The 27,842-nt window shown below is 51.4% G+C and overlaps 3 protein-coding genes and 1 long non-coding RNA gene across 6 annotated transcripts in view; 3 read left to right on the plus strand and 1 right to left on the minus strand.

Moving 5' to 3' along the window:
• HOXB3 (homeobox B3) overlaps positions 1 to 9,007 on the plus strand; it is a 24,869-nt gene extending 15,862 nt beyond the window's left edge. Inside the window, exons 2-4 of the mRNA XM_036837999.1 lie at positions 2,192 to 2,279; positions 5,204 to 5,800; positions 6,650 to 9,007. Coding sequence (XP_036693894.1) covers positions 5,353 to 5,800; positions 6,650 to 7,482 — 1,281 coding nt within the window. The 5' untranslated portion in view covers positions 2,192 to 2,279; positions 5,204 to 5,352 and the 3' untranslated portion in view covers positions 7,483 to 9,007. The remainder of the gene's footprint in view (positions 1 to 2,191; positions 2,280 to 5,203; positions 5,801 to 6,649) is intronic.
• LOC118887271 lies at positions 4,117 to 14,374 on the minus strand. Of its 3 annotated transcripts, none has more exons than XR_005017945.1 (6): positions 14,239 to 14,374; positions 9,424 to 9,502; positions 7,890 to 7,948; positions 7,414 to 7,476; positions 4,538 to 4,751; positions 4,117 to 4,337 (listed from the first exon to the last, which is right to left on the minus strand). It is a non-coding gene; the product is annotated as an uncharacterized LOC118887271 (long non-coding RNA). The 3 variants fall into 3 exon arrangements; XR_005017944.1 differs by lacking the exon at positions 14,239 to 14,374 and adding an exon at positions 11,204 to 11,353; XR_005017946.1 differs by lacking the exons at positions 4,117 to 4,337; positions 4,538 to 4,751; positions 14,239 to 14,374 and adding exons at positions 6,777 to 6,887; positions 11,204 to 11,353 and having other exon boundaries at positions 7,426 to 7,476.
• HOXB2 (homeobox B2) lies at positions 12,980 to 15,228 on the plus strand. Its single transcript, XM_036837998.1, has 2 exons — positions 12,980 to 13,358; positions 14,129 to 15,228. Exons 1-2 carry the CDS (start codon positions 12,980 to 12,982, stop codon positions 14,809 to 14,811), a joined length of 1,062 nt encoding a protein of 353 aa, XP_036693893.1. The 3' UTR covers positions 14,812 to 15,228.
• Positions 15,229 to 25,292: 10,064 nt separating this feature from the next.
• On the plus strand, positions 25,293 to 26,625 carry HOXB1 (homeobox B1). The gene is made up of 2 exons (XM_036837484.1): positions 25,293 to 25,860; positions 26,297 to 26,625. Exons 1-2 carry the CDS (start codon positions 25,293 to 25,295, stop codon positions 26,623 to 26,625), a joined length of 897 nt encoding a protein of 298 aa, XP_036693379.1.
• The last annotated feature ends 1,217 nt before the right edge of the window (positions 26,626 to 27,842 follow it).

Consider the following 27,842-nt stretch of genomic DNA (forward strand, 5'->3'; position numbering starts at 1 on the left):
ATAAATACAGAAAATGGCTTCCACCTTCCGTCTTCACCTCCCCACCACACTTCCCTCAGCCACCAACTCTCTAGGCAGGCGGCAGGATCCTCAGGACATCACAGCGGGAGACTCTTCATGCAGTTCCTTGCTGGAGGGTAGGGAGGCCATGGGTCCCCCCCTCCACTCCCATTCAGCAGGGCCCCAGGAAACTGGCTGCTCCAGCCCACGAAGCCTGACTTAGTGGGCCTGAAAGAAGTGGGGGCTGGAGGGAGCCAGGGACCACCCCCTACGAGAGTAGATAGTAGGACCCTTTCTCAGCCCAAAGAAAAGCCTGTGAGTGGGGAGCTATGGGGTGTGAGGGAAGCTTTGCCAGACACAGCCACCCTCTCCTGGAGGGGAGACAACAGCTGGAAACCATCTCTCACCTTTGTTCTCCCAGTCCCTTCTCTCCTGGTGCATCCAGATGGGAGAAGGCAAAAGCCAAGGATTCTAACCAGGAGGTCACAAGGTAGTGGCTGGCTCTGTCTACGGAGAAGTTAAGAGAACAAGTTTTCCAAGCTGCCTTTGTAGAACAGAGAGACTGTCGGCCTTCTATTTTATCCTCTAAGCCCGAGTCAGCAGTTCGGCGGAGTTGCAGACACTCCTGCTTTTGGAAAAGTCCTGGTGCTCTTTTTGTCTTTTTCCTCCGCCAGGAATGGCTCTTCCCCACCCCCGCCCCAAATCTGCAGACACCTACATTCTTGCCTCCTGTCTTCCTCCTACAGGCCTCCTCGCCTTTTCCTGCCCTTCTAAAACACACCCGAAGAAAAGTTGAGCTTTTGTAGTCTTCCTCACCTGTTCCAAGAGTCCTAAATCTTGTAGAGCTAAGAGATATTAACAGGTTTGTTCTGAATAATAATAATATAAATAACTATCCTCCATCTCTTCTGCCAGTGCATTTAAAATTAAGCCATTTTGCTGGTTCTTCTCATCTTCTTAGAAGTACAAATGTCCTTCTCACCTCTTAGCCCCTTCTGCCTATCCAGAGGTGAGAATCTCAACAGAAACTTCTTCATGCAGTTCTTACAGCCTCTCTATTGGCAGCCGTGTCTGGAACTCAAGCTAAACACAAGGTTCTCCTTTTGTCACCCTCTCCTCAACCCCCCTCCCCCTACAAGATGGTCTGGATTCTTTAAATAATCACTCACCGCTTGTTGTCTGCTCTCAGAAATTGGGGGGGGGGGTGGTCTGTTAAAAAGAAAAGAGAGGTCTGGCTCCCCACCCTCCCACACAGGTTGGAAACTGGGCCAGGAGATTTGCCGGGATAGAGGAGGAATAGAGAGGGTGTGGGGGAGAGAAGAAACAGAGACTGGGAGACTCGGAAGGAGGGAGACAGAGCCAGAGGGCCAGAGACGCAGCCACCAGTCCCACAAGAGTGAAACTACTTAAAAAAAAAAAAAAGTCCTAGTGTTCCCACTGCGAATGAATGCAGAGGGACACCCAGGAAACGCCCCCCCCAGGCTAGGGCCTCCCAAGCTACTTCTCCAATTAGAGGAAGGGTTTACTAGTGGTGCTGGGGGGAGCTGTGAACTCCACGGGCTTTGCCTTATCTTTGCGCTCCTCTTCCTCCCCCGCCAAAATCTGAATTTAAAAATTTACCTGTCCTTAAAAAACAAAGACAAAACTCAAAACCTCTACCTCCTTTCCTTCCTCACTCTTTTTTCTTTTAAACTGAGGGGGGGGTTTCAAAAATGTCCCCCCTCTCCCATCACCACCATCACCTTCCTTCCTTATCAGGCATCTAAGCTTGCTAAAGGGGGAGAGGTGGGGGTGTGTGTGAGCTTGTGTGTGTGTGAGTGAGTGAGTGTGTGAGTGTGTGTGTCTGTGTGGTTTTTTTTCCCTGTGCAAAAGCAGAGGCCATTGTTACGGAGAGTAGGGCGTACCAGTCTTATAGGGCAACCACACTGTGGCGGCTTGGCCGTGCCGGAGCCCGGAGCTGGATTCTCAGCGAGCTGAGCCGCCCGAGCACCTTTTGGTCTTCTTCTATTTTTTTCCCCTCTCCCCCACCCCCTCCCTCCTGCGCACCCCCGCTCCTAAGCCGAGTGAATTGAAGCGGACGCCGCGCGGCTCCTCTGGCCGGTCTGCCCCTCAGGCTCCCCAGCCGGGGTGGCTGTTGGGGAGGGGGGCGACGCCGCTTTAAACAGTGGTCTTTTTTTCCTTTGCCTTCAAGGAGGGGAGATTTCTCGCCTGCCGCTCGCGCTGGGGCTCGATGTGAATATATATTATGTCTGCCTGTTCTCCCCTCATCGGTGGCTAAGGTAAGCTGGACTGAAATAGGCTATCAGTTTGTGAATGGCGGAGAGTATGTCTCAATGATTTATGGCCCATATGACTCCAATCTCGGTTCAAGAAGAGTTCACAAGCTTTAAGCTTCCTTCCACGCAGCGACTCTCTCTCTCTCTCTCTCTCTCCCTCTCTCTCTCCCTCTCTCCCTCTCTCTCTCTCTCTCCCTCTCTCTCCCTCCCTCCCTCCCTCCCTCTCTCCCTCTCCCTCTCTCTTCCTGCTTCTCTCCTTTTCTCTTCTCTTTTCTTTCAGCAGTCAGATCAGGGCTGAATTTTTGCCCCGCTGCTAAGAAGAGCCTAACCTTTTTCTCTTTTCCTTTTTTGTTCTTTTATTTTTCTTCCTTCTATTTTTTTTTTTTTTAAGTCCTGGACGGTGGCCTATCCCCTCTCCCAGGGCTTCCCAGCTATTGTTACTCTCCCAGGATTTCGGGGGTGTGCCTGGAAAGGTGGGTTTCTTGGGGTGGCTCACCGCCCTTCTTCAGCGAGACCCTGGGGGGAAGCCGGGAGCCACGTCTCTTTCCCTCCCTCCCTTTCTCCCGAGAAGCCATATGGAGCCTGGATTTTTCCAACATGGAGGCACGGGAAATAGACATGTTTGGCTTGGTAGAGCTGCTCCCCACCCCCCCTTTTCCTGGATCCCCAGATCTCGGATCCCCTTGGCACCTTTCCCTCTTCTCACTGTCCCATCAGCCAGGCCTCTGCGCCCTCCAGCCGAGTCCGGCCTGGCAAAGTCCCGGTGCGGAGTTGCTAAGACGTCTTTTAATTCGGTTACCTCCAGCGCCCAAACTTGCTGCCGCCCTAGGGCTCGGCCCTCGGCCGGGTGTGCTTGGAACCTGCCGCTGCTAACCGTTTCCGTGTCCTGAACGCTTTCTCTTCTCCTCCTTGGGCCAACATAGCTCGTCGCCAGCCACCGCGGCAGCAGCAGCCGAGACAGCCCGGCGGCGGCAGCCAGGGGCTAACTCTGTCCGCAAACCTTCCCGGCCCTTTCTCGTCGCCAGCGGAATCTCCATTCTTTCCTATCACGTCTCTGGCTTCTTGCTTCCCACACTCGCCTGGCCTCGGTCCTGCGATGGTTTGCGAGTTTATTGCAGGGGGAGCGACAGGAATTTCAGCCCCAGGCGTCTAGTCAAATTATTGTTTTATCATCATCATCATCATCATCATCATTACTGCTGTTAACAATCATTTAGACTAAATAAAGCCAGGGCCCAGCCAGCCAACCCCCTCCAACAGTTTTATTTCATTCTCCTATCTATTAATAACAAACTCAACTGATGCCTGTTAATTAATTCCCCCTTCAGCCAGGGCTACTCCGAAGCTAATTTTGGTTAAATCATCAGAGGCTAATGGTAATAATAATAAAGGGATTGGGTCAGCCTGGTCAATTGAACTCCAGTCCTCCTCCCTGGAAGGATCTGCTGCTTTGCAGACCCATGCGTGTTTCCCAGAAACAAATTCTTCCCAGAACCCAATCAGAACTCAAGGCTACCCAGCTCCCTTTTGAGTATAAATCTGTGCCATTAAGAAGGGGGTTTATGTGTGGGAGGGATTTCCTTCAGCTGCACTCCTTTCTGTTTTATTTTCCTATTTTTAGTTTTCTTTGGAGTCGACCAGCTGGGCTGAATGGGATTTAAGTAGTCCAAACTCATATGTCAGAAGAGAGGCTCAGTCTTAACATTTTATGAAAAGTGATGGTGAGGGGTTGGGAAGATAGATGGGGGGATGCAGTCAGAAGTTTCAGAAGAAATACACAAAATCCTATGACAGCTTGAACCTTTATTTTTCCAGCACATTTTTAAAAGCCTGCATTAAAATAATCTTTTTTTTTTTTTGGCCTCAGAGAACTTCAGTAAACAGGGGCACCCAGTTTCCAACCCAGAGAATAATATTGTTCAAATTGCTTTGTTTACTTTCTTTTTTCCTAGGGAAAAATTTTCTGTTTTAGAAAGCACTTTTCCATCTCTCAGTAGAAAAGTCCAGCAGTTATCCAATTTCTTTCTTCTTTTCTCCTTTAGAAAAATCAAAGGAAACAGACTGTCAAGAAAAGGGCGGGGAAAAAATTAAGCCTGATGAAAAAAAAAACAGAGGGTGGGGGGAGACCTGGGCCAAATGGTCACAGCACCAACCAGCCCCGCCAGGGAAACAATCCTGTTCCATTTGGGGGCCCCATGGGGGCTGCTGGCTGTGGGGTCCCAGACTTGGCTAGAAAAGACTCAGACTGGAGGTATTGGTACCTGCAGCAAGGCCATGGAGGAGGCTCAGTTCCACTGGCTCTGGAGGTTAAAAATCTTCAGGAAGTTTCTAGGTCAGGCTGCAGTCTTCGTGAGGTGGGAGGGGAAAGAGAGTATCCCTCACACCAGAAGGTTCCCTGCTCAACTTGCTTGTCCCTCCTGCCTCTTTCAGAGATACTCAGTTTTTTCTCCAGGCTAGACTCTGGATGAAAGGAACCTAGATGGAGGCAAAGGCAGGAGGCCTCTCAGCTCAGAGGACGGTGTTGATGATGCTTTTATTTTGGAGTCTGCAACCCCCCCCCCCAACACCTATCCCAGATTGGGGGGGGTGTAGGGAGAGGGAAGAGGAGAGGTCAGGGGCTAGTGTGCAGGCAGGAGAGAAGCAACGTCCCTTGCAATAGTAAGATTCTATATCTAGGCAGTCCCCAAAGGAGTCGAGTCCTTATTTTTTGAGTGGAAATGAAAACTGGTGGGCTTTTTCTTTTAAAATTAAAGGGTTGCAATAAGAAAAATCCATTTCAGGTCAAGGAAGTGGCCTCAGCATCTGCTGTGAAGATGTTGGGTGGGGGAGAAGAAAAACCCTATTGATGTCAGTTCCCTTTTCAGTTCCTAAGATGGATTCGAGCCCCAGTCCTCTTCTCCCCCTGTGTCTCTTCTCTCACCCTGCAGGTCAACCGCTACGAACAGACCCCGGGAGGAGGGGGGCAGAAAGGGGAGGGGGGTCCGGCGAGCCACGTGACCCCAGGGGTGCCAATGTCCGGTCGTGAGGGTATCAGGCCCTTGCAAGTTGCCACCCACCGCCCGGGCCTCGCCCAGCGATGCAGAAAGCCACCTACTACGACAACGCCGCGGCTGCACTCTTCGGAGGCTACTCCTCGTACCCTGGCAGCAATGGCTTCGGCTACGACGGTCCCCCTCAACCCCCCTTCCAGGCCGCCACGCACCTGGAGGGTGACTACCAGCGCTCAGCGTGCTCGCTGCAGTCCCTGGGCAACGCCACCCCGCACGCCAAGAGCAAGGAGCTCAACGGCAGCTGCATGAGGCCCGGGCTGGCCCCCGAGCCCCTGCCCGCCCCGCCGGGCTCACCCCCGCCCAGCGCTGCACCTACCAGTACCACTAGCAACAGCAGTAACGGGGGCGGCCCCAGCAAAAGCGGCCCCCCCAAGTGCGGTCCCGGCTCCAACTCCACCCTCACCAAACAGATATTCCCCTGGATGAAAGAGTCGAGGCAAACGTCCAAGCTGAAAAACATCTCCCCCGGCACAGGTACCGGCTCTCTGGCTTCCTCGTCGTCAGCGTTTGTCCGGGCCAGGAATGTCACTGTTATTCTAGCACCCAGCCCCTAGGCGCCCAGGCGGCGGCCTGGGAACAATATCAGGTGGCTGCGGCAGCGGCGCATTTCCCCGTACCCCCCACCACCTAATGACCCCTGACCCCGCCAACACCCTCTCCCTCCAGCCCCCTCCACCTGAGCTTCTGAGAGGTCCAGAAGTCCAGGTGCTCGGCCTCAGCCCTTCGCAAGGCCGCAGAGTCAGACGCTGCCAGTAGACGCAGAGTCGTCAACGATTGATTATTATTAAGGATGATTACTGTGGGCATTAATCACAGTCGCTCGGGCGGCCCGGGGTCCTGGCCTCCAGGCACTACAGCCTCTTCGCCCCACATTTCCGTGCCCTGCCCAGAATGTCCAGACTCCCCCCCGGGGTTCTCCTCAGTCACCTGCCGGGTCCACAGGACCGGGCGGGGTGGGGGTGGGAGGAGTGTCTACCACACCTGGAACTGGGGATAAGGGGGAGGAAGCGTGCGCGAGAAAATCCAGCCCTAAATAAATGGCCATGCGGCTCTGTCTGCGTGACATGATCAAATTTTCATAAGCTGGGGCAGCGAGAGGCGAACAGGTCTCTTAATAAATGCCACTATTATAGAGTGTCCGCTAATGCGACGGGCGGGTGGGGGGGCGGTGAGAGGAGGAGGCGGGGACGCGAAGGGGAGGGCGGCGGGTGCTCCGAGTCCAGGCCTGGATTTATTAAGAAACGATGCATTCAATTTCGGCGTGTTCAGTAATTATCTTTTATTTCATTTTCTCCCCTTCCCACCCCTCCCCCTCGGATCCAGCAGAGGGCTGCGGCGGCGGCGGCGGCGGAGGAGGCAGTGGCGGCGGCGGGGGCGGCGGCGGCGGGGGAGGGGACAAGAGCCCCCCGGGGTCGGCGGCGTCCAAACGGGCGCGGACGGCGTACACTAGCGCGCAGCTGGTGGAGCTGGAGAAGGAGTTCCACTTCAACCGCTACCTGTGCCGGCCGCGCCGCGTGGAGATGGCCAACCTGCTGAACCTCAGCGAGCGGCAAATCAAGATCTGGTTCCAGAACCGGCGCATGAAGTACAAGAAGGACCAGAAGGCCAAGGGCCTGGCCTCGTCTTCGGGGGGCCCCTCCCCCGCTGGCAGCCCCCCGCAGCCCATGCAGTCCACGGCCGGCTTCATGAACGCCTTGCATTCCATGACCCCCAGCTACGAGAGCCCGTCCCCGCCCGCCTTCGGCAAAGCCCACCAGAATGCCTATGCGCTGCCCTCCAACTACCAGCCCCCCCTCAAAGGCTGCGGCGCCCCTCAGAAGTACCCCCCGACCCCGGCGCCCGATTACGAGCCTCATGTCCTCCAAGCCAACGGGGGCGCCTACGGGACGCCCACCATGCAGGGCAGCCCGGTGTACGTGGGCGGGGGCGGCTACGCGGATCCGCTGCCGCCCCCTGCCGGCCCCTCCCTCTACGGCCTCAACCACCTTTCCCACCACCCCTCGGGGAACCTGGACTACAACGGGGCACCCCCTATGGCCCCCAGCCAGCACCACGGACCCTGCGACCCCCACCCCACCTACACAGACCTCTCCTCTCACCATGCGCCTCCTCCTCAGGGTAGAATCCAAGAAGCGCCCAAGTTAACACACCTGTGATGGAAGAGGGGGGGCTGAGGGGCAGGTCCTGGGGTGGGGGAGACCCAGGAGGGGCGCGGGCTGTGGAATTCTGGGGGACAGCCTGGAGGTCTGAAAGAGGAGGCAGGGAGGTGGCAGCCAGGCTTCCCGGGAAGAAAGGGCCTGGAGTTCCTTCCCCTTCCCCTGGCCTGAGAAGTTGCTTTTTAAGTCCTGCAGCTCTTGTTAAGTCCACCTGCCAACCCATTGGAAAGGAATCTACAGCAGATTGGAGATGACCCTATCAATCCTAGGCCTCCAGCAATACCCAGTTGGAATTCCACCCTCAAGAGTGGGTTAGAGAAAGAGGAGATAGGGAAACAAGGCAGAGAAGCACATTTTAAAAAACAGACAAGATGGCTAGGCCATCACCAGCCAACCAACCAACTTACCTTCCGTCTATGTGGGTAATTCCCCCAAATCTTGATTTTTTTTTTTCCTGGCAATTCTCCTTCTTTAAAAAAAAAAATTAAAACATATTTCAAAACCAAGGGCACAAAGCACGTACCCCTCCCACTTCCCTGAATCCTCAAATTTCTGTCAATCGATTTGAGGTTGATTGGGCACTCCCTCCATTTCTAGTCCCACACTTTTCCTGCTCTAGGACATTAATATCTATACCCCGCCCCCATCAATTACAGTCTTCAGAGGGCTCAGGGATGGTGAGAGATCCTGAAAGTCAGAGCTGTCTATATTATAAATATATATATATATATTTTTTTTTTTTCTTTTATGGCAAAGCTGGGAGGTGAGGGCAGGCAAGTTGTCAGGACTGAAGGTTTGCCCATTCTGCTGCTTCGCATCTCAGCTCCAGGTCCATCCCCCCTCTCTCCACAGAAAGCAGTCGGTGACACGAGGTTCTACACTTTTCTTTTCTTCCGTTGCTCTCTTGACTTAACGTGAAAACAGGGTATATTTTAACAAACTGTCTGTCCCAGGCGGGGTCTGCAGCTGGGCCTGTGTGCCTTGCTCAACCGGGACAGGACACTTTTGTTGCACTTAGAGTTTACATTTTAATGGATATAAAAACAACTGTGAGAGATGCCTGGGCCTGCAGGAGTCCAGCATTGCTCAAAAAGTGTGTGTTCTAGTGAACATTTTCATATATATTTATTGGTTATAGCCTGTTAAAATATTTTCCTTTTTTGTATTATTTATCCCCCTACCTTATGTATTTATATGAGGAAAAAGGAAAAAATTGTACTTTTTTTAGTATTTACTTGTTATAAAGGATGTTGTGTTCCCTGTCATGTAAAACCAGCTATTTTAGTTATATTGTACTCTAGAAAAGAGCTGTAGATTTATGTTAAACTCGTACTTATGAGCAGTTGTAATTAGTTCTAAAAGGCATGAACTCAGCTCCTAATTGTCACTGTATAGTCCTGAATTTGTAGAATTAGAGTTAATTCCCTCTTGGAACTTTCTTTGTTCTTCTGTAGTTACTTTTTTCCTTACTTAAAAGGGTTGTCTGTCAAACAATTCTTGAATAAACTTTCTGTTATCAGTTTTATCTTGTCCTCGTGGTCCAATTTAGATAGCAATGCAACAGGCTGCTGACTGCCAGATTTCCCCCAAGGGAAGAAGAATGGTGAAGACCCTATCCTGGCCTTTTTAGTCTACTGCTCAGGCCCCTACCTCCCCCATCTGTGTCTCAGGTTTATTTGGTTTTTCTCACACAAGCTTGGAACATTCTGCCAACTTCTTTAGCTAAGATATAAGTAACAAGTTTGGGGGGAAAGGAGACTTGGGCGCTCTCTCTCCATCTTTCTGTTTGGCTTCTTTGCCTCTCAGTTTTTCTCATTGATTGGTCTTTTGTCTTTTTGCTTCTTTGGCCACAACCTCCTCACCGCTCCCCCCACCCCCTCCACCCCACCCCACCCCACCCCATGGACAACAACAAAAACTTGGCCCATTACTGCTTCTTACACGCAACCTAAACTTCACAGTTCTCTTCCGGAGCGACAAAGAAGTCGTCACGTGACCCGAAGCCCAGCCACCATTGGGTCTAAAATGAAAACAAAGGAAAATGATTAATCTAAAAAAAAAAATCTGAGGCCTAGACTTCTCAGGTCAAACCTTAAAACTAAAGTGAAATTAAATCACTAAATAAAACTCAGGACGGAGGGAGAGGAGGCGTGTTTGATTTCCACTGCCAGGGAAAGGGGAGAGGAGGAGGGTAGGAGAAGCTGTTGGATCCAAGCGTAAATAAAATGGTCCCCAGGCTAATGTGCTGCTCTGTTTCCACGATCCTTGGGAAAACTTCATTTCTTAGTCGTGGTTCCATAAAACTTTTATCACATTGGAGCGAGGATAGAGAGAGTCTGTCAAAGATGAAATGTCACCGCCGCGTCGCTGGAGCCGATAAGAGCGAGGAGACAGGGCGGCTGAAATATGGAGCTAATTCGTTGAAAGAGAAGCGATGGCTGCTTGCTGAAGAGTTGCATAATTCTAATTGTAAGCGATGCGCCCGCATTGCTTAATTAGGAGCATATATTTGGTGATAGTGATGGGGGGGGGCGTGTCGGTGAGAATCGTTCCAGGCCCTCAGCCTTAAAGCGAGAGCTGATTTTCATTTTTATGTTGCATCCTGGCAGTCCAAGGTTAGTAATTACAGTCTTTATGCAACAATAAATAACAGTAAAAAAGCAACCTGAATTCTACACTCCCCCCACCACCACCAAGTAGGATTTTAACTGGACTAGGCTCACCCAAGCAGCAAGCAATTTAGCATTGGGTCAGGCTATAATTTAAAGGCATAAGAGCGTGCAAAGTTTGATTGGGATCAAATAATGCTCAAGGGTTTTTCTTTCTTTCTGTCTTTCTCTCTCTCTTCCTCTTCCCTGAGTAACATTTTCTGAATGATGTAACTAGATGAAGGGCCATGTTTGGCTCTGGGGGTAGAGTGGATAGATTATTTATCTAGCAGGAGAGAGGCAGGCCAAATCAGAGTTTAGCTCAAGTTTGAAAAACAGAGCTTTGGCTTGAAATTGTAATTGCAAACAAGAAAAATAAGGGCTGCCTTGGCTTGGTGTCCCCTACCCTTCCCTCTGAGGGATTTCAGGCCCTAGCTAAGCAGGGGGAAGGGGAAAATATCTGGTCAAGGGGGAAATATCTGTGCTGTAAGATTCACAGCACAACAAGGGGGCGGGGAAGCAGTGTCTCGGGGAAGGAAGGTTCTCTTGGTCCCTTTTAACACCCAAGTTTTCTGCTGTTCTCTAATCTGGCCATAAAATCTGTCAGCAGGGTTAGAGAGAGCCGTATTTCCTGCAGGGACAGCCGGAGTTGTTGCGGAGAGAAGCGTTCAACCCTGCAGCCAGCTGGAGAGGCTGTGAAAAAACTTGCAGGGCTTTTCAAGGGGGTGGCCGGAGGAAGAACCCTCTCAGGCCTCACTGCACAACTTCCAGACAACTACTCTTCAGATTCTTCTCTGCCTACTCCCCACCCCCACCCCCATGCTCACCTCCAAGTAGCAAAAATTACTTTATTTGGAGCTGAGTTGGGTACAACTAATCGTCTCTGGCAAGTTTGCCCAGTTTTTCAGAGCAGCTCTCTTGGATCTGAACCCTCCAGAGCTTGCCGCCCCCTGCCGTGCAGCCCTCGCCTCCAGCTCCCCTTTTTTCCTCCTGGCTCTCCTCCACCCCACACTTTTCCTCAGATTTCTCTGTCATTTTTTACTCACCCACCACCCACGCGGATGAATACTCACCACCACCCACGCGTCTGTTACATTGACAGAAAGTTTCTAGTTCCAGCTCCCGGCCGAGTTGCCATTTCTCTGCTAACCAGTCTTCTCCTTCTTGCTAGGAGGCAGCGAGCAAGGAGGGGGAGGGGAGGCCAGAGCCGTGGGAGTTCTCCAGACAAACTTTCCACCCAACCCAGCGCCCTTCCTCTGTCCCCATTTCCCATCTGTTTCCCTGCTCTCCCAGAATCACCTTTCTCTTTTGCTAACACCCCCCACCCCCAGGCCTTTTAAAGGGATGTGGAATTTCGGCTGTTCCCTCTGCTTTCCCAAAGAGCCAAATTCTTTGATGCCATCCGAGGGAGCTGTCAGGGGGCTAAGATTGATCGCCTCATCTCCTCTCGGTCCCTCTGACCCACTTATTTAAAAATCTTACCCCAGATCGACTTTTCATTTTCTGCTTTGAGATCTAGTTTCCCACCGACTGCTTGGGGTCCTGAGTCTTGTATCCCTTCCCTCCAGTAAATTACAGCACTCCCTAAAGTTCATACTATCTTGATCCTCTGAAAAGAAATAAACAACAACAATTCCCCCCAGGGGCCAGAAATGGAATATCATCTCAGTGGTCATTATTTTTTCACCCCCTCCATGTTCAGGGAATTCTATCTTGTCAGGGATATTAATTAATACAATGGCAAAAATGGCAGGGGGATTCCTAGAGGGAAAAGCCCCACCTCCACCCCATACATTGACCTGAGGTTTGAGAGTTCTCTAAGTTAAATCGGTGGCTACCTTGGTTCCTGTTCCTGTTGCTGGATATAGATGCAGATACAGGCTTGAGGCTTGAGTGGGTGGGTGCATATGCATCTTAGACCCTGTCTGTTGGGGGTGTCACAGAGGAGTGCAGATGCCTCCAGGTGAGGAGGCAGGTAGACACAGGGGCAGGGGTAGTGCTGCAAACGCTGGGCAGAGAATGCAACTGAGACCACACAGCTATGTAGGCCGGAGGTGCAAAAGGGCCCCTCACTATCTCTCTCACCCCTCTGTGTCAGCCTAGGAGTACTTGTCGATTTCCCAAGATTTATCTGTTGCTTTTGGGGGGTGGGTTGGGGATAGTGGTGCTGATGCTTGCAAATCTCTTGCTTACTGCATGGTAACACCGACCTTTCCCAAAGGCGAAAGCCTCTTTTCACTACCTCTTCCTCTCACATTGAGATCCTCACTCAGCTTCCTTTTGGGGGGAGGGGAGGGGAAGAGAATGCTGCTGGCCTTGTAAAGAAAGCTTTAATTTACTCTATTAAAAATATTTGCAGAAGAGGATGATTTCTCCCTTAGGTTCTCGTTTCCTGGGATTCCAGAACCTCCCATCCTCTGAAGGGGATGAGGAAAAGGTTCCTTTAGCTTTTCTGGAGAAAGGGAGGCATGGGGAGAGGGAGTGTAGGACTGGGGAGCTCATGGTGTCCAGGTCATGGTCCTCTAGAGTTTTTGAATCAATTAAAGCAAATAATGCTCTCTGTTTTCCACCAGGCCCAGACAAGCGATTGGCCAAGGCCGGTCCCGTGACCATGAATTCCCTGCAATTTCGCCGGAGTCCTGGGTTTAATAGAGAGAGTCCCCATACGCTTGTATTTATCAGCAATATACAATTATAAAGGCCCAAAATTAAAAAAAAAAAAAGAGCAAAATCTTCCCCTCCCAAAATCGCTCCATCACACAGACCTGGGGGGGGCAGGAGGGGGGGTCCCTTCCGATCCTCCCTCCTGACGCCCCCCCAGCAGGCCCCCTCCCCCACCATTGAAAGCCATGAATTTTGAATTTGAGAGGGAGATTGGGTTTATAAACAGCCAGCCATCGCTCGCCGAGTGTCTGACTTCCTTCCCCGCTGTCTTGGAGACATTTCAAACTTCATCAATCAAGGAGTCGACATTAATTCCTCCTCCTCCTCCTTTCGAGCAAACCTTCCCCAGCCTCCAGCCCGGCGCCTCCACCCTTCAGAGACCCGGGAGCCAAAAGCGAGCTGAAGATGGGCCCGCTCTGCCGCCGCCGCCGTTCCCCGCCGCCCCCATGGCCCCTGAGTTCCCCTGGATGAAAGAGAAGAAATCCGCCAAGAAACCCAGCCAATCCGCCACGTCTCCCCCGGCCGCCTCCTCCGTCCCGGCCTCCGGGGTCGGATCGCCCGCAGGTCGGTAAGCGCGGTAGGCATGGGGTGAGGGGCAGCTAGAAAGAAAGGGGGAGAAGGAGCGATGGGGGAGGTAGAAAAGCTGGCGAGCCTGTTGGGGTTCTTTGCCCCCGTCGATTCCAGGGACGAGGAAGCAGAAAAGACCGCTGGGGTTCAGGCCTGACCGCTGCCTGCACTTTTTTTTTTTTCTTTCTACAGCAGATTTTGGAAGCCGGTTGGGGAAGAGCTTTTTTTTTTTATGCTAGAAGAAAAGGATTTGATTGAGGTTTCACCTTTATCTGTGTGGAGGAGTGTTGTTGGCTGGGGTCGAATCTGGAGGCAGGAAAAGATTCGGTCCCATCTACCCCAGCTCTAGGAGAAGAGGGGGAATTTGAGAGCTAGGGAGCTAGGGAGGAAAGGAGGTGAGGAACAATCTTTCTTTATGAACCCTCTTCCCCAGGCTGAGTTGGAAAGTGCCGAAATGAGGGGTCCACTCAGAGGACCTGGGAGGGGGCTCTGAGGTTCTGGGGGAGAAAGGGAACCGCTTCCTACCACCCCCTGCGTGGCTCGTGGGCGGCTCTCTGAATGCTTTGCCCTGACCCGGGCCGAGTCTGGAGGCGAGAGAGGGACGGGAAAGAAGGCAAGAGCCTTGGGAGCGAGCCGCTTTGGTAAGCGGTCAGGGCGGGGGTGCTGCTGATATTGTTTTGGGCTGATGGGGTAGTCTTTATTTCAACCAAGTCGAGGTTGGGCTAAGGACACGGCCCGCGTTGACGCCCAGCCCGCTTTCCCTGCAGATGGGCCGGGACTGCAGGAGGCCGCGGGCGGCGGGGCGCGCAGGCTGCGCACTGCTTACACCAACACGCAGCTGCTGGAGCTGGAGAAGGAATTCCACTTTAACAAGTACCTGTGCCGGCCGCGCCGCGTGGAGATAGCGGCCTTGCTGGACCTCACCGAGAGGCAGGTCAAAGTGTGGTTCCAGAATAGGCGCATGAAGCACAAGCGGCAGACGCAGCACCGAGAGCCGCCCGACGAGGAGCCAGCCTGCCCCGGCGCGCCGAAGGACACCGGCGAGCCCGCCGAGGAGCCCGTGACCAGCCCGGGCCGCCCCACCGCCTCGCAGGCGGCGCGGGAAGCCTGCTGTCACCCGCCCGAGGTCGCGCCGGGGCCTCCGAGCGCCTCGGGCCCCCGGCCTTCGGCAGCTCGCGTGGAGGACACGGGCGCGCGGAGGCCAGGCGGCGCGCTGCGCGGGGCGGGCGGGCTGGGGCCGGAGCCGTTGCCAGAAGACGCCTTTCCGGAGCGGCAGGATTCACCTTTCCTCCCCGACCTCAGCTTCTTCGCGGCCGACTCCTGTCTCCAGCTGTCCGGAGGCCTCTCCCCCAGCCTCCAGGGCTCGCTCGACAGCCCGGTTACCTTTTCCGAGGAAGAGCTGGACTTCTTCACCAGCACCCTCTGTGCCATCGACCTGCAGTTATCCTAATAACCCGCTTCCTCCTCCCGGCCCTCGACCCCCGCCCCCCTCGGCTGCCGAGGATCCCCCTCCCCGAGCTGTGTAGACTTCTTTATGTGTTTTGCTAAAATTCAGGTATTATTGAATTACCGTTTAATCCACTTCCTTTCTTCTCTCTTTAAAATACTGGGCACTCGGGCGTCTTTTAAAAGTCACACAGAAAAAGTCCGTTTGGTAGAGTCCTTCCAACGAAATCTCAGGAATAATTAAACTCTGGCGCGGGGGCGGGGGTGTGCTTTCTTAAAAGGAACTAGAGGAACCTATTTTCCTCTTTTTTTTTAAGTTTTAGATCGTAGATTATTTATTAAAACTCTTTAATAATAGGAAAAGGGAAAAGTATTTATTGTACATTATTTTCATAGATTAAATAAATGTCTTTATAATACGAAAACGAGTGTTTGTGTTGGGACCCAGCCCCTTTCCTCTTCGCACCCCCTAGGCCGGCCCTCACTCCCTCAGGACCAGCGCCAGGTTTGTCTGGCCCTGGGCCGACTAAGCCCGGGTGGTACAAAAGGGGCCCTATTTGGCCGCCCGCCTCTCCGCCCGCAGCTCTGACGAGATTGGGCGTTTGTTGCCACCCCCTAACAGATAGCCTTTGGCTCTGCTTAAAAATAAACGTAGGGGGAGAGGGTGCGCTGCCAACTGAAGTGGGTGCCAGGAGAAGAGGCTTCGGGGTCGTGGTGGGAGGCGCAGAGGTTCAGCTAGATTGGGAGGGGTCCTAGGGTTTCCTAGGCTTCTCGCCTCAGTGCCCCAAGCAGGGTGGAGGAGCTTTTTCCAGGACCCCTGGGGACCCGACTCCTGGGGTCGTGGGCAGGGCCAAGGAGTGGAGTGGGGTCGGGGGTTTTCTGGGGAAGCAGGGCCTGTGCCCAGGGATGGTAACTGACCTCCAAGTGGACAAGAAAGGAGACCGGGTGGAAAATGTAGCGGGGGCCGGGCACCAATGCTCTTCGGGCCCCTCAGTCACCCTAAGGCTCCTGGAGTTGGGAGGAGAGTCCGAAGAGCTGCCGGGCGACAAGCCCCGGGAAGCCCGGGCTGCGTTGGGAGGCGCTTGGCCTGCAGGCAGCGAAGGAGGAGCGAGGAACGCGGGAGGGACACAGGGAAGCAAGGAAGATGCTCAAAATGGCGCTGGGGCCGGGCGGCACGGAGGGCGAGGGAAGAGCTTGTGGCCGCCATGACAGCCGCCTCGGGATGCGCGGGGCCAGCCCCGGGGACCGTCCCCGCACCCACCTTCGCCTTTCCGGATCATCCAGATGCCAGAGAAGAAAGGGAGCCCGGGAGCCTCCTTTTGGTTTTTGTATTGTTTAAAAAATCAGCCCAACGGATGCTGAGGACGCGAGATGGACGGAGAATCCGCGAGGGGGTGGGAGTGGGAGGGGGTGAACGGCGGATCTTGTTGGCCCGGGTCTGCCTAGCCGAACCTGACTTTTGATCCTTCGCTCTGGGATTTGATGCCCGGCCAGAGCTTTCTCCAAGTGCAGACCTACCTGTCTTTGCCCACAACTTCATTTGCCATCTCAACACTATCTCCTATCCCCCACCGCACCTTGCCAGGCTTCTTGCAAACCCGGTAAGCGGGAAGCAAGGATCGATCGCCCCATCTGCCTCCTGGTTTGTTCCGGGGAACGTGGAGATTTAAAGGGCCCTGGAAAGCCATCCATCCTCCTTAGGTTTATTTAATATTTCTCGGGCTCAGAAACAGACACCACAGGGCTACCTCCCCAGCAGATGCTGCCGTTCTTGAAAAGCAGTTTATTTCCCAGGCCTCCCAGACTTTCCCCTGAACCAGCAGGACGGGGACTTGGAGTACCAGGCACCGAGAGGCAACAACTGTCAGGAAGAGCCAGGAGCCAACATAGGTCGTGACATATAGGACCAGACAGGCCCTTGCATATTTTTTTAACCTGGTCCCTCAGTGTGGGAAGCACACACATCTTATTCTGCTGGAATTTAATCAATCCCTTAAACTGTCTTAATATAGAATTCATCTCCTGCATTAAATAATGTTATGCCACGTTAAATTGCACTTATTTCTTTCATAAATAAATTAATATAGAACAATTAGATGTGTTATTAATAATGATATCATGTATCTTAGTTTATTTTCCCTCATAAAATATATAGGTATGAAATAAATTCAATATATTAAAGTAATAATACACAGCTTATTGGCTTGTGTGTTTATTTTCCCCATAAATAAGTGAACATATAATATATTAAAACCACACTATACATCTCATTGGGCTGTGTGTTTATTTCTCCATAAAATATGCCCATAGACAGTGTTTAACATCTTTGAAATCACAGCACATGGCTATCTCTACACCAACAAAATAAAGACATTTCAGCTGGGGTGTTGATTTCTGTGGACAGCCAAACTAGATAATTTGGTCTAATTAAAAATGCTATAGCAAAGAGCGAGAATACTAGAAGGATCTTGCTGATTGCCCACCTTCCAGCTTTCTTTGGTCAAAAGGAGAGCACCCTTGATCATTGCCAAAAATGCAGGATCTGCTCCGCTGGATTCACCTCCTGGAATCATGGCTTGGTCTGCAGTACTCGGGGGCCTCTAAGGCTCCAGTTCTCTAAGAGACTTGATGGACCAGCAGCATCGGCTGTATCTGTGAGCTAGTTAGAAATGCAGAATCTTAGGCCCCACTCCGAATCTTCTGAATCAAAATCTCAATTCAGCAGATCCCCAAGTAATCTATATGCACATTAAAGTTTGAGAAGTATTGCTGGATCGTAATGCCACCTTTCTTCCTGCCTTCCTCCCATGCTTAAGAATTTTTTACCCACTTTACCTGGGCACTGCCTTCCAATCTACCCCAACCCAAACCAGTGGCCCACAGGGCACTGAATTTCAGCTCCTGCCTGAGGCTGCATCATTCCCTAATCCCTCCTGCCAAAGTGAGTGGAAGGCCCAACAAAAGGCTCAATCTACCTGTTTAGATCTAGGTACTTTGTGTGTCCTGGGAGTGAGAAGCAACCAATCCAGGGAATCAGGAGGTCCAGCATTTCCCTTGATTGATTATTAATTAGAGAGGAGTTAGAACTCTTTTTACAGGCAACATACAGCCTCTCTCTCTTTCTTCTGTCCCATGTTTCACGTAACTCACCATCTCTGATGCCACCAGAGCAGAACAAAGAGGCAAGGTATTTCCAAAAGGAAATGACTCCTCTTTTCTATCCCAACCAATTTTAAATTCAAAGGAATGCCTGGCAATTTAGGATTCATAAGGGGCCAGGATTCAGGATGCCTGTGTTCCAAATTAGCTCCTTTTCCTTGTTTCATCTCTAGGGTCATCCTCTTTAACCTGAGTTTTCCAGCCTGGCTATGGAGAAGGAAGGAGAAGAGGATGGTTTCCCAGATAAGGCAGCAGACCCCCCAGTGATGGCAGGTTAGAGGGCAGTGCCAGGTGGCTGTACTCACTTATCCTATCCTGATGGGGCAGGACTCCTCTTGAGTGGTATGTAGCACAGACTGGTTATAAACTGGCTGTGGTTGGAGTGGGAAGGCTTCAGTGCAGTACTGAAAGCTGCTGGTCAGTCTGCCCTGCTCTTGGTGAGTCATTCTTTTAAGAAGAATGGCCCATTAATATTATGGTGAAAGCAAAAGACCGTTAGATTGAGGAATTATTTGCAATCATGATAACCATGAGTCATTAAAATTTTTTTTTTTAAACTTATGCCAGGGTAAATCCCTTCCCATTTCTGGACCTCAGTTTCTCTAACTATAAAATAAATGGAAGAACTAAATGCCTCTAATGTTCTCTGCATCAGTATATGCCAAAAGTATATTCATTAGTCTTCACAAACAATGTATCAAATATTTATTATGGCTGGTGTCATGTGCTTTTAAATGGAGGTGGTGACTCTTGATGTTTGATGATAGCCCACCTCCCAAGTATCTGGTACAGCCATTTTAACAAATTTCAATTTGTATCTTTACACAAACAATCATGCCCCAATCACTATTTAAAAGCAGGGAGAGAAATCTTTTCAACAAGCATGTAATTGGTTGTAGTGCTGTGTGCCAGGTGCCAGGTATTCAATGAATATGAGTATTAAGAAGTGTCCTAAAAATATAAAAATTCCCAATAAAGTAGTTAAAAGTGTTACCAGTTTTGCTATGGCTTCAGAAATGACATCCTTCAATTTAATGTGATGCAGTTTGTAGTATTTGGACAACACTTCAGCGATGCTGGATTTTCCCACAGCAGGAGGACCAAGAATGCAAATTTTGATGGGCTAAAAGAGGAGAATAAGCATCATACAGGGAGCTCTGAACCATCTGTAGCTAGACAGTGTTCTTTATTTCAAGGGTCGGCCCTTTTAAGCCTCGGGATCCTGCAGGCTGACTCTCACTCCTCCATCAAGACCCCAGAGTCACTTCCCCCTGGTGTTTAATGAGCATCCACTACGTGCCCTGAGCTGGGCATGGGGGACACGACACTCAGCAAGATGTGAACCAAGTACTCGAGCATTACATGCTACCAGTTTCACCTTTGTGGTGCTACTCCTGTAAAGGCAGCAGAGAAATAGAACTTCTGGTCCACTATACAGGGTGCTTAATTTATTGCTTGATGAACATTGTTTCTGAACTAAACTTGGTCTTTAATTAAACTTTTCTTTTTAAAAATTAATTAAAAAAAATAAAAATAAATGAAAACAAAACAAAACAAAAAAAGTGTCCTAGCCAAGTTTTCCTCTGGCTTTCATTCTCTGCCACCTTCCCCAACATTTTGTTATGTTTACTCTTGTTTGAAAAAGAGTAGGACATTTTATACAAAAAGAGGCACCAAACTTCTTTGTCATGGTGTATTAGACTTTATTTTTTTTAATGTTTATTTATTTATTTTGGTCACTCCACGAGGCATGTGGGATCTTAGTTTCCAGACCAGGACCAGGGATCGAACCCCTGCCCTCTGTAGTAGAAGCATGGAGTCCTAACCACTGGGCCTCCAGGGAATTCCCAGTGTACTAGACTTTAAAAGTCCCCTGTAGTCAGGTTTTATCTGGTTGCTAGGGTATCAGAGCATAGGTACAAATTCTGGGTCCCCCTAAAGAGCTCTGCTGAACCCCCTGCCCACCTTTCCTCCAAGTCTCTGACAAACACTCACTGGCCCCACTGTACATCTTCCTGAAATATGGTCTATCAAGTAAATGTCCTCAGTTTGCAGAAAGGAGACTCTCGGGCCCTACATCATTCCCTTCACCTGCTATGGCTGGTGTGGCCCAAATCCTCCACTGACCTCTCCAGCCCAGCTCTGCCCTCCTGCTCCCCCACCCCCATCCCTCTCCACACTCAGTGGTGAGGCAGATATTTGGTGCCTGAAGGAGATCTAACAAACTGCTTCCTCCTCTGAGGAGACAGTCAACAGTAAAAGTGCCTTCCTAAAACCTTCTCTAATTCCCAACCACCACAGAAAAATCACAGTTTGGACAGTCATTCAGATACAAATTCAGCTTGATGGATGTTCAGTAAGTTCTCCACCGCGGGTATTTTGGCTGCAACCACCATACCTGGATAGACCCAATTAAGTAGAAAGTTATTTCAATTCTTCATGTTTCTCTAATCTTTCCTTTTAGAAAGATCCCGACTCTCTGACTTACTTTTCCCTCCAGGTGAAAGTTTACATCCTATTCTGACATCACAGAAGTCAGGTTCAACCCCTACCTTGGGAAGGACAGTTTCTAAGCTAAACCCTTCAAGGGAAGAGAGAAAACATCTAGAAAACTTTTCTCCAAAATTTGGAAGGTCAGGAAGTTCTTGCTAATACCCAACCTCAAATCTTTCTGCTGCAGTTTTTTTTTTTAAATTTATTTATTTATTTTATTTTTGGCTGCATTGGGTCTTTGTTGCTGCGTGCGGGCTTTCTCTAGTTGCGGTGAGCGGGGGCTACTCTTCGTTGCAGTGCACGGGCTTCTCACTGTGGTGGCTTCTCTTGTTGCGGAGCACGGGCTCTAGGCACGCGGGCTTCAGTAGTTGTGGCTTGCAGACTCTAGAGCGCAGGCTCAGTAGTTGTGGCGCATGGGCTTAGTTGTTCCGTGGCATGTGGGATCTTCCCCGACCAAGGTTCGAACCCGTGTCCCCTGCATTAGCAGGCGGATTCTTAACCACTGTGCCACCAGGGAAGTCCCTCTGCTGCAGTTTTAATCATTTGGATTTGTTATAGATTATACAATATTAGGCTTTACTTTTCAAAAAACTCTTCAGTTTAGAAGAAAATCCTTTGCCTAAACGGAGCCAGCCTTCTGAATTCTCAATGAAATTTGCATATGATAAAGTACATATTGTACAATTATGGTGATATGTTACATAAAGATATAGCACATGTGCTATTTTCCTATCACATATTTCCATATTTTAATATGCTAGTTATATTAAAAAACTGAAGACTGACTCACACTATTTCAGAATGTGCATGTAATGTCAATATCATACACTTATAGAGTTCTCTATGGTTTATATTTTCTTGTTTGCTTTAATCCTACTAACAATGCAGTGAAGTAAGCAGTATTAAACCCATTCTTCTTCTCTGAGGCTGAGATTCAGAGGAACCAGGAAACTTGTCCAGGACCATAATGCTAAGAAATGGCCAAGCAAGGATTTGAACCCAAGTATTCTGGCCCCAAAACTAACAGTCTTCCCAGTACATTATGCACCACCCGTAGCCTATGGTTCTCAACCAGACTTGTGACATTTTAATGAGCTTGTAGTAAGACAAACAGCACTGAATTCAGATTGCATCCTCCCCCAAAACAGCAACAAGAAACCATTTCTTATGGAGAAAAAAATTATAACCCTGAATATCTTTTAAATTCTTAAGTTCCAGTCTTTGATCTTGAACTTTGGTCTTCAAGATCTGGGCTGGGGAGAGCAGGCAGAAAGGCACTTAAGGGCCTAATGAAAGAACTGTTAGATTGCTCCTGCCAACCCCCAGCTAAAGCAGCTTCCTCCATAGAAAAGGCCAGAATTAGGTGCAAACTTCTAACACTTCCCCATTCTGATTAGAATGGTCTCCCTGCCTTAGTGGTACAGGGATCAGTATCTCTCAAAGATCATTTCAGGGACTTCCCTGGTGGCGCAGTGGTTAAGAATCTGCCTGCCAACGCAGGGGACCTGGGTTCAAGCCCTGGTCCGGGAGGATCCCACATGCTGTGGAGCAACTAAGCCCATGTGCCACAACTACTGAGCCTGCGCTCTAGAGCCCGCGAGCCACAACTACTGAAGCCTGCGTGCCTAGAGCCCGTGCTCCACAACAAGAGAAGCCACCGCCATGAGAAGCCCGCGCACCGCAACGAAGAGTAGCCCCCACTCACCGCAACTAGAGAAAGCCCGTGCGCAGCAACGAAGACCCAACACAGCCAAAAATAATGAATAAATTAAAAAAAAAAAAAAAAAAAAAAGATCATTTCAGTACTAAACATGCCTGTGTTTTCCTTGCTCTCCTATATGTCTAAACAGATTATAGAAAAGAGGAAATCAACTATATTTCACTTTGGTGTTGGGTCTTCCCAGACCATCTCTGGTGACTTTAATTTGGTCAACCAGATAATCCTATAGGCCATAGGTTACTTCAGATGTGGATTACACTGTTTGTTTGTTTGTTTTGTGTTTCACTCAGCTATGGGCTTAGCAAGGAATCCAGGCTCCATAGGGTTTCTCCTCAGGCCAGAGGCCAGTGGAGTTTCTTTTAAGGAGGAAGAGACTTGGGAACCTAAGGACCCATGTTGCTTTTTCTCCCAGTCCTTTCTGCTGGGGCTCGGAGAGCCACCAGGAAATCTGAAAAGTTTTCATCTTTCTGCTACACAAAAGAAGGTAGCAAGGCTCAGGGATGAATTGGAGAGCAGAGTGAATTGGGAGAGCTGAGACCAAAGCAACCACTGCACTTGACAATATAACTTGAGGCACATTTTCTCCGCCCCCTTCCTTCTAGTCTTTATAATAGACTATTGGTGACTTCAGCTGTTACTAGGGAGACTGCATTTCCCCAATTCCCAGAATGATTTCTACTCTTTTATTAAACTGATTTGGAGTTTACTTCCCCCTTTAGACCTCAAATTGTTCCCTTAATTAGGAGGGCGAGGGATGAGGTGAGGAGGGTCTCCCTGGGTTGAGGGAAAGGTGGAAAGTAGAGTCTCAAGTCTCCCAGAAGCAGGACAGCCAGGTCAGATATAGACCTAGTTCAGATTTGGGGTTTGAAGAGAAACCCTGGTTCCCTACTTCCCTCTTCTCCAAATGCCTCTGTGGAGAACATCTTAAAGTGAGAGGAAACTGTTGGGAGCATCTACAAACCCAAAAGGGGAAATAGAAAGAAATCTTGTTCTCACCTCAACACTCCTTTTCTCTTCAGTCCCTCTGCAGGCCGCCCCCGCCCCCCACCTCAATTCTCCTTTCCTTTGTCCGCCCTCATCCCTTTGCACTGAACATTCTCTCACCCTCCCCCATTGCATCTCTCTTAAAGGAGTTGCCAGCTGGTCCCCTCCCCCCAACTTGTCCTGCTCTGAAGCAGGGTCTGAAGCAGAGTACACGTGAGGAGGGAGGGGGGCAGGGGTCCTGTGAAATGCTCTAAGCTCTTTTATAGCTGAGGGCTAAGCAAGGCTCACAGTTATTAAGAAAATAGAAAGGCAGTGTGATTCTGGTGATAGAGACAGAAAGTAGGAGGGGACAGGCAAAATGAGGGGACCGGGAAACAGAAAGAGGGAGCGACACAGTGACTGAGAGACAACTTAGGGCCTCCTTGCAGAGGGATGAGTACTCACCCTGCCCTTTTTGGGGCAGGGAAACCTGAGAAGTTTTGAGGGTCCTCTCTGGACCTGTCCCACCTGCTTCCCCTTCCTCTCCTCAGCTCAGTTGTTTACAGAGATCCTCCCCTGAACTCTTGCCCTCCTGGACTTGCCCTAGCCCTGGCCCCAGGCCTCCAGCCAGGCAGACACCCTGACAGGTTACAAATGAGCGTGGGTGTTAGATTGCGCCAAGCTCTTGTCCTCGGAGTCTGGAGGAGGAGAATCAATGGGCTCTACCTAAGAGCTTCCCTTCCAGTTCCATCCCTGTCTGAATAGAGTGAAGGAGCCACTTCCTGTTCTCCTCCCCTCCCCCAACCCTAACCCAACAGACACACGGAGCAGAAAGGGGTGAGACTCTGCTCCTGAGCCTGAAGCTCCCGTTCTCTAAGCAAACTCCTTTGACCTGTTCTAGAAAGTCATCAGAAATTTGAGTCATCTTTAAGATGTAATTGGTATTGAATTTATGGATTTGAGGCTTGGGATTTGGGGGGGTGTGCTGTGGGGTAGGAATGAACCAGAAGAATGCACTACACTAGTTTTAAACACTTCAGAAAGAGAATAAAAATTCCCTCCTCTTCACCTGTAAGTAAACATTACCTAGCTCTGTGCTCATTGTGGCTCTCTGGAGAGATACAGGGAGTTATCTGAGTCTGAGTGAGTGAGCCAGCTACAGCTATGGATGGCTAGAGAGAGGATAAATACATCCAGAGAAATGAGTTGATGGATAGGTAGGGAATGAATATAAATATGGAGAGAGATGGACGAAGAGAGAGATGGATTGAGACAGAGAGAATATAAAAAGAAGCTGAGGGAGAGAAATGCATGTGTGAATGAGGAGAGAGTGGTTATGTGGAGAGATGGAGAGAGGAATGGGGCATTTCTCATCCTCCTCTCCACATTTCTGTCATCTTGTCTTGCTCCTTGATATGCCAGTTTCCCACCCCTCACTTAATTCTTCCTCTAGATTCTGGGCCCTGCCTCACACCCTTAGGTGTTTTTGCACCCTCTACCTTCACAGTCATCCATTTGGCCCAAAATAACATACCTCACTCAGCTGTCCTAGCCCATCACCCCAAATTGGGAGAAAGAAACTCAGAGTGGGAGTTCTGGGCAAAGGAGGCTGGATTCCCCATCTCCTGGTCTACAGACTTGGTGAGGGGGGAAGGCTCCTTTGGGTGGGGGGTGGGAAGAATGAAGGGCAGCTGGGTTGAATTTGTCCAAATCTAATAACCTAGAAGCCTATTGAAGGCCTTGGGGGTTGGGAGGGGAGGAAAGTCCTGAATATTCCTCTAACTTTTCCCCCCTCTCCCTCTGGTCCCTTCTTTCCAAAAGTCTTTGAAGAAAGATGTTTTTGACGCTTCCACGTCGCCCTCAGATGGATGGGCTGCGGGTGATTGAAGTGTCTTTGTCATGCTAATGCTCAGGGGGTGATGGATGGGCGCTGGGGCTGCCAAACTCTGGCCCGCTGCGCCCATTGGTCTGGGAGAGATCACATGCGCCCCTCCACCCCCACTCCCTACCCCCTTCCTGGGGGAGCCCTGGCCCAGGCGAGCTGGGTTAGGCCATGGATGCAAGCTTCGGCGCTGTGACATACTGCGGAAAGGTTGTAGGGCAAGAGGGTGTCTCCCCCAAACAGGCCGACCCTCCTGCGGCCTCGACGCATGGACTATAATAGGATGAACTCCTTCTTAGAGTACCCACTCTGTAACCGGGCACCCAGCGCCTACAGCGCCCCTACCTCTTTCCCCCCCAGCTCGGCTCCCTCTGTTGACAGCTATGCAGGCGAGACCCGCTATGGTGGGGGGCTGCCCAGCCCCACGCTCCAGCAGAACTCAGGCTATCCGGCCCAGCACCCGCCCTCGGCGTTAGGGGTGCCCTTCCCCAGCTCCGCGACCTCGGGGTACGCCCCGGCTGCCTGCAGCCCCAGCTACGGGCCTTCTCAGTACTACCCTCTGGGCCAGCCGGAAGGAGATGGAGGCTATTTTCATCCTTCAAGCTATGGGGCCCAGCTGGGGGCCTTGCCCGACGGCTATGGAACCGCTGGAACGGGCCCGGGGCCGTACCCTCCGCCGCAGCCCCCTTACGGGAACGAGCAGACAGGGAACTTTGCACCGGCCTATGCTGAGCTCCTCTCCGAGGCCAAGGAATCGCCCTGCGCGTCAGAAACCAGCCTCCCCACAGCCCGGACCTTCGACTGGATGAAGGTTAAGAGGAACCCACCCAAGACAGGTAGGGCTCAGACGTGGCCACCCCCTCTCTGGGGCTCAGAGCGGCTCTGCTGCTTCTGCACTGAGGTGTCCTGGGCTAGGTTCCTGTCTCTGCGCCGCTGGGTAGAGGCAGGTAAGAGCACTCTGCCCGGTCTCAGGTCAGGTGGGGTCTCCCCACCCAGAGAGTGCCCGGTTCCCATTAAGAGTAAGTCTCCACACATAGCCGCACTTCCGGATCTGTGTGCCCAGCTCAGGCCCAGGACCCGCTGTCCTGCGGAGGGATGGGGGATGGGAGCGAGGGGAGACTGATCCAGATCACCTGGAGGGGTGCTTGGTGCTTCGAGAGCTGAAGCGGGACAGCATGGTGAATGGGGGTGCAGAGCTGGCCAGGGGGGAGGGGAGGGGAAGGAGAAAGAGGTGAGAGAACTGACGTGGCCTTTCTCTCGCCCCGCCCTTAGCGAAGGTGTCCGAGCTGGGCCTGGGCGCGCCCGGTGGCCTCCGCACCAACTTCACCACGCGGCAGCTGACCGAGCTGGAGAAGGAGTTCCATTTCAACAAGTACCTGAGCCGGGCCCGGAGGGTGGAGATCGCCGCCACCCTGGAGCTCAACGAGACGCAGGTCAAGATTTGGTTCCAGAACCGGCGCATGAAGCAGAAGAAGCGCGAGCGGGAGGGAGGCCGGGTGCCCCCAGCCCCTTCAGGCTGTCCCAAGGAGGCGGCTGGAGACGCCTCCGACCAGTCCACGTGCACCTCCCCGGAAGCTTCGCCCAGCTCCGTCACCTCCTGAACTAAACCTCGCAACCGACGGGGCTCCCCAGCACCGGAGCGCCGCCGTCCAGCCCTCTCCTCTGCTCTCCCTAACCCTGGGCCTCGGCTTTACTACTCAGGCGATCCTCACCAAGGCTGGGGCGCCAGTTTAGAGCTGCTTTTGGGAGGAATGGGGGCCCCTTTTCTCCGGTCTGGGCAAGGTGCTGATGGCTGGGGACCCTACAGGAGGACCAGAGGCATGGGAGACACCCAACCTGTCAAGAGTAAAGGGAAGGGCTTCCCTCTGCCTTTAATCTGGGGATCAGCATGTGGGCGGGGTGGGAACAAGTCCCAGCCTCCTGGATTCTCCTTTCCCTCCCAACTTCGATTTGTTCAGTCCAGTGCCTTTGAGCTTCGAGGACTCTCCTAATGCACTCTTATCCTAACTCCCCCTTCTAGGCCCAGGACAGAGAGAAGGCCTTGAGGTTTCTTGTGTGGGAGGTGTTTGGGTGCAGGCATATTACCAATGCTTAATCTTTCTAGTCACCACAGACCTTACAATAGCACCAGCTGCCTTGCGACAGACCAAAAAGCACCCCCCCCCAATCTAAGCCTATTAACCCCCTCCTGGCACATTTGTATTGCACTAGCAGCCTCCAGAGGTTGTTTTCTGAGACCTGCCTCCCCTCCCACCAGTGACCTCATCTCTAAGCTACCAAAGTGTTTTGGAACTTGGTACTTCGGAGACTTCTGCAATTTTGTTTGAGGCTGGGCCCCAGCAAGCCTCTACCAGGAAGGCGCAGGCACGCCCCCACTAGTTCCTCCCCTATTTATTGCCTCCTGGAAAAGCCAGGACCCTCCTCCTCATCTCCACCCCGACCCCTGGCGCAGCCCAGGGAGGCCCAGGTGCAGGGAGAGCTCCTACCAGCAGCAAGCATTCTCTGAACCTTGGAGACAGTGGAGGCACCACTCTTTCTGGAAACCTGAGCCCCAAGCAATCGGGTTCTCTCTGTACCTCCAGCTGCCTCATTTCAATAAAGTCTGTGTTTTCCCCTCTTCCGCCTCTTCTGCTCCTCCACCTAGGGGTAAAGGAGGCTCTCTCCAAGAGCCCTGGGGGAGAGATGAGGAAAGAGTAGGTGCAGGCTGGTTGGGCGGGAAGGAGCTGAGCTTTCAGAGCTCGGCTGGATAAAGAGAAGGACTTACTGGGTGGGGCCTAAGCAGAACAGGGCCCTAGGTTTCCAGATCTGACAGCCGTCA

This window comes from Balaenoptera musculus, chromosome 20 (genome assembly GCF_009873245.2).
Source record: "Balaenoptera musculus isolate JJ_BM4_2016_0621 chromosome 20, mBalMus1.pri.v3, whole genome shotgun sequence".
In the NCBI taxonomy this organism is placed as follows: domain Eukaryota; kingdom Metazoa; phylum Chordata; class Mammalia; order Artiodactyla; family Balaenopteridae; genus Balaenoptera; species Balaenoptera musculus.